The sequence below is a fragment of the Centruroides vittatus genome, unplaced genomic scaffold (genome assembly GCF_030686945.1).
Source record: "Centruroides vittatus isolate TY-2023 unplaced genomic scaffold, ASM3068694v2 contig_905, whole genome shotgun sequence".
Lineage (NCBI taxonomy): Eukaryota > Metazoa > Arthropoda > Arachnida > Scorpiones > Buthidae > Centruroides > Centruroides vittatus.
Window position 1 is genome coordinate 485434 of NW_027122595.1, and position 16180 is coordinate 501613.

The 16180-nt window shown below is 28.4% G+C and overlaps 2 protein-coding genes across 2 annotated transcripts in view; one reads left to right on the plus strand and one right to left on the minus strand.

The window, feature by feature from the left end:
* The window catches only part of LOC136984167 (PAT complex subunit CCDC47), a 212828-nt gene that overhangs the window by 114102 nt on the left and 82546 nt on the right, over positions 1 to 16180 (minus strand). The gene's annotated exons all lie outside the window — the stretch shown is intronic.
* The window catches only part of LOC136984180 (uncharacterized), a 57768-nt gene that overhangs the window by 31609 nt on the left and 9979 nt on the right, over positions 1 to 16180 (plus strand). Inside the window, 1 exon segment of the mRNA XM_067281114.1 lies at positions 1839 to 2119. Coding sequence (XP_067137215.1) covers positions 1839 to 2119 — 281 coding nt within the window.

Consider the following 16180-nt stretch of genomic DNA (forward strand, 5'->3'; position numbering starts at 1 on the left):
TGTTTATATTATACCAATAGGAGCGTATAGCTAATTTGACGATTGTTTTCTCTATAAAAATAGATTTAAAAAATAATAATAATTTGACGAATCCGATAACGATTTTTAGTTTTAATAAAAGTCGGTTTCGCAGGTTTAATATCCCATATCGTGCCTGCAGAAGCGAAGTCGCTACCGAAATAGTTATTAACGTGTGAATGTCTCAGGGTCATCGTGGTCAACAGGTGGAACTGTTATACACGATGACCCACTTGTCATTGAAAATAATTTGACCCAGTGACGTCATTGATGTGGAAAGATGGGAAATGACAATAGTTGATTTGGATCGACATAAATTTCCATTTAGTGAATGAGTTTGGGTTAATTTAATCGTGAAATTAAAACAATTAAAAGCTAATGTTATATAGAAACTAGTTTGAAACTGGTATCATTGAAACTATAATTAAAATGTAATTGAAAATTTGCTTATTTTGATCATTTACAGTCTAGAAGATGCTGTTTTACTTCATTGCATCTAATAAATTTTAACGATTGTTGTTTGATGTTAGTGTTTTAATAAGAATTCATATTTTTCTAAAATATTAATTATCTTTTAGTATGGTGCTGTTATATTTTTACATTGAAATCATTTTATAACATGTGCTTAACATGGAACATCTGTTTACTGGTATCATTAAATTTTAATTAGTAATAATCATATGAAAATTGTATTCGAAGTTTTAATTATATTTTTTGAAAGCAGTTATTCAGTTTTCTTGTCTTATTTCCTTTCGAGAAATTTGTTTTTCTGTTTTGACGTAGAAAAAACAGATTACTTTAGAGAAAATATAAATTAAATTCGCAATAGTGGTACTAATTTTTTTAACACGTTTTATTTCTTATTATAACTATTACCAAAAGTATTTTAAGTTTAATTAATAAAAGATAATAGTATTATTTGGCTGTGCGGTTTTGGATTGCTTAGTCTCGTCGCGATGTCGTGCGGTATCGCACGGAAACGGAATTTACAATTATAACAGTATTCTCGTTTTCAGTATTCAATTTTTTCTTAATTTTTATTAAGAAAAAATTAGTTTTTAATATAAGCTGTAATGATAATTTCTCTAATTGGAGCAATTTAAGATCAAGCGCGACGTGCTGCAAGTTCCAGTTCCTAAACAATTTGATGCTGATCATTTACGATTTTTTGCGATTTCAGTTTGTTTCACTTGATCGATATGCATTCGATTTTCCTTTCTATGCCTATTCGATTTCGCATTTAACAGTTTTTATTTGTTTTTTAGTTTTATTTATCGGTAACGCTCAGTCGATTCTGAAGACATTTCTTTCCTTTTATTGTATGTATCGTCTATGAACAGAATGGCACAAAGCTAAAAGTAAAGATTAAAATCCCGTAAAATGATCATTTCTCTATCTTTTCCCTTCTAAAGTTTTTAGTTTAATTTGATCATTGCCTAGGAGAAATTGCCAAGTAATAATTGCTAAAACTAATTATTACTTGGTTTGAATTAAACTATGTTCGAACATTCTATAATACCTTTAAAAAATTACTCGAGTTATTATTTAATTTTAAAACTGTAAAATTTCTGTAACACATTTAAAAACTTTTTTTTTAATTTTATGAATGATTTGAATCTAATATAAAGGTCGAATATTTTACACTTGAGAGGAGATATCCGGGATCTTCAAATGCTTCACTTGCTTTAAAACTGTAGAACGTACAGTAGGTCTATTCATCGAGATTGCTGCTTCAAAAATTATAATATATATAATTTTTCAAATATGCTTAATTTTTTAAACAATTTTTTTTCATTTCTGACTGATTTGTGTTTTTCTAGTTTCCATAATGATACCAATATGATGACTATTGTTCCCCAACAACCTGGATTCCCAAGAAAGTATCTACTGACGTTAGCAGTTGGGATCACTTTCGGTTTCAGTTTTGCTTATGTTTTTCTCAATGTTACCTCTTGGGAGAAGCCATTTTCTCTTCCAACTTGGAAATCTTTGGAGAGTAAGAATTCATTTCATGATCCTCATAGTCACGAAGAACTGGAAGATGCAGCAGGACCTGATCTACCCGTTTCTTTTCACGGTTCTGAAGAGGAGTTTCACAAAGGTGAGAATTTCTTGCTTATTTTCTAGTTGAAATTCTTGTAATGCTATATAGTGTCTTTTCCACATGTAAGTTATTTGTGGCAAAGAAGTTTGTAATTCTTTCAATTATTCAAATAAATTGTCTGTTGCTAAAACTAATTATTACTTGAAAATAAGTTTGATTTTAGTATTTTTTTTTCTTTCTGAAGGAAATCTTGTTTATTCATATACTGCGGGGACTCATCTCTGTCTGCTTTAAATTTCAAATGAGTTTCTGTTACAAAGTAATAGACATTTCTTTAATCTTGGCATTTTGATTTTAATGTATAGTTAGGCTGATCGTAATTTCTTAATACTAAAATGGGATGAAAGCCACAGCTGATTAATACAGGTCCTATTATACCAGCTGATATTATTAAAAGTCTGTCAAGAAATATAGATGAGCATTATTAGAAATTTTTTGGTACATTATTAATGTTGTTAATATGATGTAGAAAAATACATAAATCTAAAAGCTTTTATTTTCAAAAATCTAATAATGAAAAAATATTTTTTTTTTCTTTTCTTGCGCAGACACAATACAGTGACAGTTAATTTAAACACTGGGCAAAAAAAAAAAATATATTATTTTTATTGGGTTGTAATTTTCAGATTGCAGACCTAACATTTCCACTGTTGTTTGTCTGTCCTTCATTAATATCCAAAGCAGAGGTAGATGAAAATCAAGAGCAAAGTGTGGAAAGCTTAGAAGCTGGCAGCCCCAATTAACTATATACAAACTTTCATTCTGGACCAGAAGTCATATAATTTTTTTAATTAATTACAATATGATCTTAAATTTAAAAGTTAGGTTGATGTAGCTTTGCTAGGGTCAAATGAGCATATTTTTCTGATAAACTTATTGTGTCTAATAAATTCTGGTTACTTGTAATTTTATAAAAAAGCTTATTGCATTGTAATTCATTGTTTTGCTTTATAATTAGTATTGTTTTAATGGCTTCAATATTTAATTTCAAATTTTTTTTTGATTATGGGAATTCATGAGTGAAAATACTCTTTCTACAGAAACTGTAGATCCTGGGAAACAAAGGACTGATAATATAAATTATTAAAATCTTGGCATTCAAGATCCTTTTTGTTCATTTAAGTATTTTGACTCATCTGTCAACTACATTGTTTTTTTTTCCATCATTCTGTTTTTTCAAGGATTCGGCTATAACTTATTACAATAGAGAGTCGTTAATCGGAATCAATTGGGGACTGGGGTTGTTCTGATTAGTGATTTGTTCCGATTACCGATTATGTACGAAAAATACATTAACCTGTCCGATGTTGAAATTTTTCTCCGTTGCGTGTCGCTTCGTGTTGAATTTTTCTCCGTTGCGTGTCGCTTCGTGTTGAAATTTTCTCCGTTGCGTGTCGCTTCGTGTTGAATTTTCGTCGATTTTAAGCCTAACGAAAATTTTTATAATAATAATCGAGGCTATCGTATCGTTAAAAATTATTTCTGCATTTTGTACAAACAAAATAAATATATTGAAGAATATAAAAACATGAAAATTATACTTTAGAAGTAAATCTAGTATCAAAAACGTTCGATTCAGCACGACACAGTCCGACTGAAAATCGTTCCGATTACCGGGGTTCCGATTAACGACTCTCTACTGTATTGTCTTTCTAAGCACTTTGATAGAATGATTAAATGTCAGTGTTTCTGTTTGTGTAATATTAAATTCACTGAATTGCCCATCCATCAGCATCCTTTCAAATTTATGATACTTTAAATGCAGAATAAGCATTTTCTAACAAATCGTAAATTCAAAATACAATATACAAATCTGTTTAATATTCAAACTAGAGATGTAAATTCTTTGATTTTCAAAAAATGGGGGAAAGTTTACTAAAGTGGATTATAAAGCAAGTATTAAATTTTGAATAGTTTAAAGCTATTTGGAGTTTTGTCTACTAAAAGATTTTAATTTGAAAATGTATCATTCCCTTTATTTCATCATAAAACGAAAAGATGTTTAAATGCATTAATTAAGCAAAACAAATCAGGCTAATTTTATGATTTGCATTTAACTTATTGCCGTTCCTATTTGTAACATAGTAAGATTATTTGCCACTGTTTTTTTGAACATGCAGTAAAACATTTTATATCCATCAGTGATCTAGATTGCAATTTTATTTTTGTTGTTACATTTAAAAAATAAATTAAAAGTTTGAACTTTATTCTAATTTCCTATCTGTACTAGACAACCTATGGATTAGACATCTCTTAAATTGAACCTTACTTTGTAAACTGATTCACCACCAAAACTTTAGGGAAAAAGTGGCAAGAATTTAATCTGAAATATGAAGGTTTCCTAAATATTTCAGAATAAAATAAAATAAATTTTATTTTATTCTTCATTCAATAGTTATACTTAAAATTGATTCTTATTTGCTATTATATATTCAAACTGGCCTTTTTCTGAATATTAAGATTAATCTAAAATCAAGGATTCAGAACTTAAACAATAATATCTAAAATATGATGATATTAAAGATTTCAGTGCATATTCTAAAAACTGTTTTTTAATTTGAAGAGATCAGATAAAATTTTATTTAACCCATTAAAAGTACTGTCATAATTAACAACATAATCTCTACGTAATGTCAAATCATGTATAATACATAGTTGATTAGGAATAATTTTATTTTTATGGTTATCAGACTTTTAAAATATGACATTGCAACTATATGAAATTTTTTTTTATCAGTGTTTTGAATAATGTTGAATTTAATAATTTCAAAATAATGGTGATTTTGTTAATCTACAAAATTGCAAAATAAAATATATGAATAGCAATGATAAATGTACTACTAAGCATTAAATTGAGTTTAGAAAAAAAATATTATTTTTAGGCTATTTGAATACAGAATAGGGATTTGAGATTAAAAAATATTTTAAACTAAATTGTGAAGGATTCATTTTCTTGTTTGCCTATATACATCAATCTAAGAAGATTTTGTTTGTTATTATTTTTGAACTCAAACCCTTTTTTTAAACATTAAACAACTCTTTAAATTACTTGTTGGGGTTTGGATGAGAATAATTCTGCAAAATTATAACATAACTTATACAATACATTTTCTTTAAAGTTCCATCATATAGTATGTAAATAACAGCAGATGTCTGAAAAAATCTGCACAAGTTTGTGTAATGCAGTTTTTATCTTGGAAAAAGAAAACTCTAAAAATAACCATTTGATAGGTAATGAAGAGCCTTACATTCTCTTTTATTTTTGTAATTCTAGAAATCATTGTTGTTGAATGTGGTTGATTTGACTTTGAGTGTGCAATGCAAGTTTCTGTAAAAGAATTTGGTTCACATTTTTCAGATAGTACTTTATACAATTGATCAGCTGATCCATATTTTTTGCCTTCCACGCTTTTTGTAAACAGTTACTTTGAGAATCTCCCAAAGATCCGTGATTGGCCTAATTTTTGGTATTTTTGCATGGTTGTCTTCTGTTTTGATGGTGATGATTTATTATCTTTTAAAGGTAGTGATTTCTTGTTACAGACAATCCAATATGATTTTGACATAGTGTGAACTTGTTTGATCTGGCCAGAAGATATATTCTACTTGAGAATAGTTATTTTGAATGTAAGGAATCAGACAGCAACATTAATTTAAATATCTCTGGACATTGATAGTAAAACTTGATTTTCTGATTAGGGTTTGACTCAATCCTTTTTGTCCCATTGAAATTCAAATCAAGCTTTGCTTTAAAATTTATTTTTCTTGGAAAATTTTACTTTACATAGGCAGGTGTAGAAGAGATATCTCTAGTATAAAATCCATCTCTACCATTGATCATTGATGCAAGATGGTGAAGTAAGATTCATCATCCAAAATAAATTTTCCAAAAGTTCTCTTTTCAGAAAACTTTTGCAATAACTATCTGCACTCTTTACCTTTGTCTTTACCAGTGATCTTTGCATGTCCATTTTGTCTAGAATTACCTGCTGCTTTCAATATTTAATGTGTTTGTTTTCAATATCTTATGGAGCCAACTGTGAAATTTTCAGTTTTAGCACTGCAGATTGAATTAAAACCTTGTTGCTGTCATGAAAGATCATCTTCAATCCCTCCACCTTGGCTTTTGTTAGAAGTTTTGCTTTTCTGCCAGATTCCTTTCTTTGCTGTGTGGTATTCCACTTCTGAAACATTAGAGAATCCAATATATAGTCATTTGCAAAATGGTTTACAGTAAATTTTTTCCTGTTTTATTTAATATGTAAAGAAAGACTCAAGAATGTTCTGCAGCATTCCATATACTTTCAAATTATAGCACTTGCAGCATAATAAAAAATTATTGTCTATTAGCTAGAGCCTGAGATGTTTCATGCAGATATTTTTCAGACATCTGTTATTATAAGAATAATTTTTTTCATGGGAATTGAATAAAGCAACTTTCAATAATACTACTATTTAAAAATAATGCTATTTCAAGGAATAATAATCAAAATCATTGGATGATAGAATATATCAAAAAATGTTTACCAGAATAGGTTGTATTGTCATATTTGTTCTAAATTATTAATATATTCTATTTCCTTGATGTAAAATGAAGTTCCAAAACAGTTTAATATAATTGTTGTGATGTATAAATTTATTCTAATTTAAATATTTTTTGAATTACTACTAATCAAATTGAATTTGAATAAAAATTTAAATATGAATAAATTTAAAAATAAACCCTTTACATATATTTTCAATGGAAAGGTTTAATCCAATGTAATGCTTACTTAGAATCTTTAGAACCTATAGAAATCTTTCAACTTAGCATTTCTGAAGTTATGATTTTATTCTGTTTTTGTTTTGTAAAGATTAGTGATATTTATAAAAATTATTAATCTTTTAAAGTTGTAATTCAAAAATATTTATCTGAAAATTTAACTAATTCAATTTATTGTTTAAACCTTAGTTCATTACAAGAGGGTTAAAGTATTACATAAGCTGGAGTTAATACAAAGTAAAATACATAGTAATAATCATTTTTCAAAAAATGCAATAAATTAATTATATCTTTTCAGGATTTAAATCTTATCAAATGCTTTTTCCTGCATGCTTCAAATTTCATACAATGAAAGAATGCATGTTTCTAAGTTTCATACACTTGCATACTACAATTACTACAAATTCTCACAGGATTTATTATTAGTAGACTTACAGTAGATCCTGAGAGAATTTGTGGTAATTGTAGTATGCAAGTGTATGAAACTTGGAAACATGTATACTTTGCAACTGAAATGCAAAGAATACATGTTTATTTGCAACTTTGCAAAATATAATTTTGACCACATCTCAGTTGCAGTATCGAACATTTTACATCTGTCCATAAACAAATAATCCTTGGACATAACAGTTGTTTCAATACTTTGATATAATTGAAAAATTTTTTTTTCTTCAACAAAGACCAATCTTCTTGTATGGTTTATTCATAACACACACTTATAATTAATGTTTGATAGCTTTCGATCAAATGAGGATGAGATAACCGTAGGAAAAAGAAGCTATGTCAATCTAGCAAATTTTTCAACCTCAATGACCATATATTATACCAATGACCATATAGAATGTATAATTATCCAACATTGAACACAATTTATAATGTTTGCAACTTTAACATAACTTTTATCATCTAATTTCAAAAGTCTAATCCAAAATGAAACTACTGCTTTTAATAATATTACCAATATTCTAGAAAAACCAAATTCCAAATGCAGCATGTAACCTGGAATTTTATTATATAGCATAAAAATTGAAAATTAACTAAACTTGGCACCATAATATATTAATCTACAAATCACTGTTAAAATTCAAGTATCCAAAATTATATAATATGAAACTGTTTCAACTTAATTTAATTCATTTTTTGTACCAAAAACAGGTAATATGTATTTTGGGACATTTATTTTGATCATGGATCTTAAATCTAATATATTGTTCAGATTATGTGTAAGTGTAATATTGATATATATTATAAATAAAAAAAACTGTTAAAAATGACCATGGAGATCAAGTGTGAATTTGGATAAGATTGAATAGCAATTTCACATTTCTAGAATCAATAATTAACTGAATCTGTATTTATAGTTATCTTTTTTAAGAGTATAAATTTATTTATATTTAAGTTGTATAATTAATTTTATTTATTCAAATGTATTTACTCATTGTAAGTGTGTAAAAATTAAGATTATTATTTACTTTTAAAATTTTATTTTTCTCATCTATTTAAAAATTTGAAAATTTATATGAATGTGTGAATTTATTTGTGATATATTTAAAATTTCAAGTTTGAATCGTAAAAGTTGTTCTGTTTGTGTTTGATGCTGAGGATGACCTAATTTAGCTGAAAACATTTCACATTGAATATTTTTGGTTCAGTGCATTGTGGATTAATTAGATTTTTATAATTTGAATTATTGTGTTTAGGGCTTTTTCTATTTTTTATAAAATTTAAATAGTTAGTTTGGATATTTTAATAATAATAAATAATAAAGTAGAGCGTCATTTATCCGAAAGCCGATCAACTGAAACGTCGGTAACCAAAAGCTTTCCAGCTGGACTGTGTTGTGCTGAATTGAATGTTTTTGATACTAGATTAATGTCTAAAGTATAATTAATTTTTTTTGTTTTTATATTTTCCAAAATATTTATTTTATTTGTACAAAATAAAGAAATAATTTTTAACGATACAATAGCCATGATTATTACTATAAAAATTTTCGTTAGGCTTAAAGTTGACGAAAATTCAACACAAAGCGACACACGACAGAGAAAAATTTCAACATGGGATAGGTTAATATATTTTTTCGTACATAATCAGTTATCCGAAAAATAAGCTATCCGAACAACCCCAGTCCCCAATTGATTTGGATAAACGACACTCTACTGTAATAATAAATATCAGACATGAAAAAACAGCACAGTTTACACTGTCACATCTCATGTACATGGATGACATAAAACTTTATGCATCCACACAAAAACAACTTAGTCAACTCCTACAAATTACACATTCATACACTAAGGACAAATGGAGTTTGGCCTAGACAAATGCAAAACACTTCACATAGAAAAAGGAATCCTGAAGAAAGAAGATTTTACACTTGGAAATGGAGATGTTATAGAATCCATGGAAGAGGGTGAGTTCTACAAGTATTTAGGATTCCAACAGGCCAAACTAACAGAACATGCACAAATAAAGCAAAGATTAATTAAAGAATACCAAAGTAGGTTAAATGCAGTTAAATGCAAAACACACAGTTAAAGCAATAAACACAGTTAAATGCAAAACATGCTCAGAACACAGTTAAATGCAAAACACACAGTTAAAGCAATAAACACATATGTCATCCCAGTACTCACATATTCTTTTGGAGTTATACATTGGACTCACACAGATTTGAGCAACTCCAAAGGAAAACAAGAACAACACTTACTAAGCATAAACAACATCATCCAAAATCCGCCACAGAAAGATTAACCCTTCCACGTAAAGATGGCGGACGTGGCCTGATTGACATAGTTAACCTTCACTACAAACAAATAGTCACTGCGAGAGTTTTTCTACAGAAAACAAGAAACATCACAGTTACATAAAGCAGTAACTCTAGCAGACTCAAATAACACACCATTAAATTTACACTCACAACATATGAACATGACACAACATATAAAAAGCATAGACACCATTAAGCAATCATGGGCTTGAAAGGCACTCCATGGCAGGCATCCTTATGATCTGGCCCAGGATTTTGTTGACAAAACTGCGTCAAACAGCTGGTTAGCTCGGGGATGCCTCTTTGGGGAGACGGAAGGATTCATGATCGCCATACAGGATCAGGTCATAAATACTAAAAACTACAGAAAGCACATACTCAAAGATGCAACACTCACAAATGACACATGCAGAAAATGTCATGTGCCAGAAACTATACAACACATCACCTCTGGTTGCAAGCTCTTGGCACAGACAGATTATTTACACAGACATAATCAAGTAGCAAATATAATACACTAAGAGCTTGCAAAGAAACACAAATTAGTAGACATCCACAAACCATACTACAAATACATTCCGCAGACAGTATTGGAAAACAACACGCACAAAATGTATTACGACAGAGCCATAATCACAGATAAAACAATTTATCACAACAGACCAGACATCACACTCATTGACAAACACAATAAAATCACATACATTATAGACATGTCCATTCCAAACACTCACAATATACAAAACGCATGCACTGAAAAAATTAGCAAGTACACAGAACTCGCCCAGGAAATAAGGCATCTGTGGAGGATGGATAGGGTGCTTATTGTACCTGTCGTTCTCTCTTCTACAGGTGTCATACCACACACACTACACAAAAGCCTGGGCACATTAGAATTGAATAGAAACACATACATCACACTACAGAAGGCCACTATATTGAATACATGTCATATTGTGAGAAAATTCCTGAATACAGACACACACACTGATACACTTCTTTAATTTCTGTTTTGGTTACTATGCCTTGACTTTGGTCCGGCATAGTACACAGCCACCGGTGTTAACCTAGTATATCTCACTTAACCCAACATAATAATATTATTATTATTATTATATAAATATATAAATTACTAGCATATACATCCATATACATTGGTATGATTAATTTTACTTGATGTCTAGACTAGTTCTTATGAAAATATCCTATGTTACTTTACATGGAAAGAAATTAATTAAAATTCGCTTATCTATTAAATTATCTGATACGTAATTAATAAACATTTTTATTAAGTTTCCTTTTTCCATTCAAATTAACTTTGTGAATTTGTGAATTTATTAAATTAATTTAATAAAGTTAATTTGAGAATTTCTATACAAATGTATGTTTTTGCTTATACATACCTACTCTGTAAGCGTTTTTGTTTGCAAGTATTATTTTATATTCTGTTACACGTTACATAAAATTGATCTTATACACTTTAACCTCAATCATCTGGACAACATGACGTTCAGAATTTAATGAAAAAGTGGTTTTATTTCATCCATTATAAAATTTTATCCGTGGATATATTTATTTAATTGTGTAAAAATAAAAAATAAGCAATTTGAAATATAGAGGCGATTTTTATTCAGAAATTAGAGATATGCTGGTAACATTATCTAAATGAAAATAATGAAATTACATGATAAATGAGGTGAATGACACAGATTTAAAGGCGATTACTTTTCTTTGTGAATTTCCAAATTGATATTCAAACAGATGTTTTGCCATCAGAGGGTCAATAACTTAATATTTCCTTCGCTTTCTCCATCATCATTATTAATAAATTTAAATTTGAAAATACAGCAATATAGAAACATATTTCTGTTGTGTTTTTACATAAAAATCGCTCATTGTTGCAAGAAAATAAATAATTTCTCATAAGAATAAACTCTAAAACTTCGACAATTCTTCTATTAGAAAGATGCGATTGTTTAAGCAAACAAATGATCGTATTATATGAAATCTATATAACGCCTTCTTTTCGTAATGCTTTCGGAAGATTCGTATCAGTCGTATAAAATTTTGTCGATTTATTTAAATTATGAATAACTGTTTTGTACTATGGATATAACTATGAAACTAACTGTTATTTTAAATTATTATATATTTTGCTGGTAAATTAGCTTTCCTTCCCAAAAATGTGGAGAACTCAGTTATTTAGATTTAAATTGATAAATGTGAAAGGGATATATGCGGTGCTGCGATATTTCAATGAATATTTTACTTTTTAAATTTCAATGCATAAACATTTTTTATGTATTTTTTTAAAAATATTATTATTATGTACCAAAAATTATTAATTACAAATTTAACGAAAGCAGACTTTCAGTTTATCTAAAAGAAAGAAAAACTTATTTTTAACACGCTTCTATGTATACGCCTTAAATTGAATATGAATGGCACCAATTTGTTCTTTTGCGTATTTAACTTACAGAAAAATGCGTTTTATTCATAATTGATTCAGATTATAAATTTGTCCTTCATCGTTCATTTATGAGATTTCGTTAAATAACGACATTTTTTGTTGACTCGGGATTAAATCGTTTTAGTAAAATTTCATATAAAGTATATCATTTCAATAAAGTATATTTTCTGCCGCCATTTTGCTATTGATTTATTGTGTTGTAATTAACTAAATGATAAATGTTATTTGTATGAACTATAATAATTAAACTTAATAAATTGAAAAGCGCAAGATTATTATTACTCCACTGAAGATCTATGTTTTCATGAATATTTTGGATGGGACGTTGTTTTCCATTCTTCGCTGATGTCAGGCGAATCTATTGCAGGTTAGGTCCACACGCAATAAGCAAATATTTTATCTATATCTTGTGTATGTCGATGCCCATTCATAGTGCTCTAAATAGCATTCTGCCGTCAAAATTTAAATGTGCTGGAAAATTTAATAAGTTGGTTGTATAAATTCAGGTTTATAAACATGTACTATGTAGACCTATATAAATTGATTCAACATTTAAAGTGAATCTTTGAGGTTGAGATATAATCGGTAGAATTAAAAATAATAATAATAATAAATGCTTGAATGAAATGTAAATAATAATTGCAAAGTTCGTATAACTTAGAGAGTTGTGTTAAATATAGAAATACATCTGGAATAATCGTATTTTTACCGTACGTTTAATATTAGCATTTAAAATTTTCATTAATTTAATTTTACTAACGTTTAATTATATGAATTTTGATATGTAATTTAATTTTTCAATTACCTGATTATTTTTTTAAATTGAGCCTAAAATATTCATCAACGTTTATTTGAATCTTCAGAAGAAACATAGTAAAACAATCTAGCAGTTTAGCCTTCAAATAATTCTATCTCAGATATAATTTTATATATTAATGAGATAATTTGAAACTCAGTTTAAGATAGTAGAAATTCTATTGCTCTCTCTTCAATTCATCTATAACAATTCATATCAAGTTGCTTATGTTTTATAACTATATAATTTTATTTAATTCTACTAAGGTTATTATTAATAATGTGATTTACATTTTTTTAAAGACAGCTAGTTTTCCTTTGTCAAAATTTCTATAAATATGATATGCAAAGTTTATAAAAATACTCAATTGAAAGCTAATGTAACATAATTTCGCTTTTGCAAATTTAATAAGAAGGAAAATTTATTCTGACGGCAATAAACTATTTTAAAATAGAATAAGCAAGCAATATAATCAAATGTATGTATGTATGTATGTATATGTTAATCAAAACTCGTTTTTAGTTAGAACGCGTCTTAACTAGTTGAAACTAGTTTATACTGAAGGTCTTTGTTAAAACCCGTTTTGTCTAGTTAAAACTAGTTTTAACTCAAATTCATTTTTGACTAGCAGTAAATTCTAGTTTTAACTAGACAAAACGGGTTTTAACAAAGACATACAGTATCAACTAGTTAAAACGCATCCTAACTAAAAAATGGTTTTGACTGCAACATATAGAGTGATTCGGGGTAAGATGGTAAGGGAAGGAAGATGCCTACTTTTTGATATTTTCAAACGGTGACATCAGATATTGTCATATGTTTGTATGATGAATCGTTGGGCCAATATTGAGTACGGAAAGCTGTAGTTGGCTATCGTTATCTCATTTTCTACATCTGAGAAGAATAAAAGCAAGATAAGAACGAAGTTTTTGTTGTGAAATGTTTCTAGAATCATTTTAAAACTAAAAGTTAAAATAGAATTTATTAAAAATTGCAGAATTAATGTGTGATGTAGTTAAGGTTCTAAAGTTTCCGTTGTGAGCTACCGCCGATCCCGATCGGACATGCTAGAACACGTGACTCCACTAGGCATCTTACCCTGACAAATGGAAAAGATGCCACATTTTTCTTGGGGTAACGTGCCTATTTTTTGTTAATTGAATTCCAATATGCCTATTTTAAATAAATTTTTGTTTTCTCGTTTTATTGCAGGATATGCATAGAAATTATATAAGGACTTCTCAAAAAGGTTTTTGGACTGAAAAAAGCTTTCAGCTAGCTATAGAGCACGTTAGAACGGACGGAAACTTAACAATACTTATACTGCGCTGTTATACTTACTACGAAGTACTTTGTACTACATATGCAATAAATTAAATTTGGTTAAGATATTCGAAAATTAATTTTATGCAATTATATTTGTTATCTTACCCTAATGTCATTTGGTATCTCACCCGGATACTTGGGGTGAGATGCCTAAAATGCCAGACAGTAAAAAAGTCGTCATTGCAAACACAATATACAATTATTTTTCATATACTCCAAAGTTTTATTTGAAAAACATGCTCAAGAATATGAATATTTTCGTTAGAGGCCTCCAAAACCCAAATTATCGCTATAATTTCCTTCATAAGCAAAATGTTAGGCATCTTCCCCCGAATCACTACACATAACTTTATTTATTTCCCCCAAACATATTTATGTAGCTAAAATTAGTTTTAACTAATGTTAAAAGTTAAAACTAGTTTTATCTAAAATCAAAACATGTACAGCTGTAAACGGGTAAATAACTAGACAAAACAGTAATTAACTAGACAAAACGGGTTTTGTCTAGTTAAAACTAGAATTTACTGCTAGTCAAAAATGAATATGAGTTAAAACTAATTTTAACTAGACAAAACGGGTTTTAACACAAACATCCAGTATAAACTAGTTTCAACTAGTTAAAACGCGTTCTAACTAAAAACGGGGTTTGACTGTAACATATATATATACTTGTGATCTCGTTCTTTAAAGGTTTTAACATTACATTCATTATACATTTATAAAGAATTATTGAAATAAAATTTCTTTATAAATATATTATCAAAAATACCATTTCTAATGATTCTGAAATATGACTTTGAGCAAATATTATTGAATAAATTTCGTGTATGTAATTTTATAAAACAAAGTTAAATTGCAGATCTGATGCTGAATAAAATCAATTTTGAATTATTGCATCGGTTAACTGATAACTAATCTAGACGTTAAAGTATACAGTTCTATATATATTTCAGGAAGTAGATAAATTTAATGTAATATCTTATTTATCAAAAGTACATTTAATTAGATTAGTTTTAACTTTTTTACAATTAAAAACTGATCTAAGATTATCTTCAGAATCGTATTGATAAATATCAATATGATTCCAAGCGTTGCCTTATCCCATCTTTTGATGGGTAAGACAACGCAATATTTAAGCAATCTGCAGGGGGAGTATCTCCTTGGAGGACTTTTTGGGAAACTGGCTCCTATTCAGGTGTTAGACACGTAATGAAAATCCGAAAAACTCCGTGGCCAACTCGTGAGGCCCGAACCCGTAACTTACTACCATTGTTTAGTGGTTTTTATCCACTTGGCAACTAGCATCATTTAAAAGCAAGGCTCCGAAGACGTTTCTATTAAATGAAAATTCAATAAATCGGTATAAATATCAGTTTCTAGTAAAATTTCGTGGAAAGTTTTGGTCATGTTCAATTAAGTTACTTTTGTGATAGATTTTACAAATATTAGTTCGTCGTCATTAGGTCTAATAATGTTTGTCCCGTTGTGGGCTTAATTTTAAAATCATAATGCTCTTGCAACATAGTGTATTTAATCAGTTAATACTTCTTATTTATCACTTGATAATGTGCAACATTAAAGTACAGCAAGTCAATTAACGTCGTTTCGTTGCGACGGTCGTCCAGGAAAGATAAAAGTACTGTACATTTGTAATCATTTACAATTATCGTTGTGGAATTTTCTTTAAAAACAGTAAAATTGATTTTTGAGGAGAGAAATAAGTGCTGGAGATTGAAAACACAATCCAATTACAATAGTATTAATAATAATGATAACTGAATTATGTCTTGTTTATATTATTATTAATTTTATGGCTTCGTTTTCGCTTAACGTAGCAGTTTCCAAGTACTGTATGTATTAACGACCTTAAGTGAGGATTTGCTGTATAAGAAGGCTTGTGCCTAATAGTTGAACAACATTTTAAAAGTTTTTAG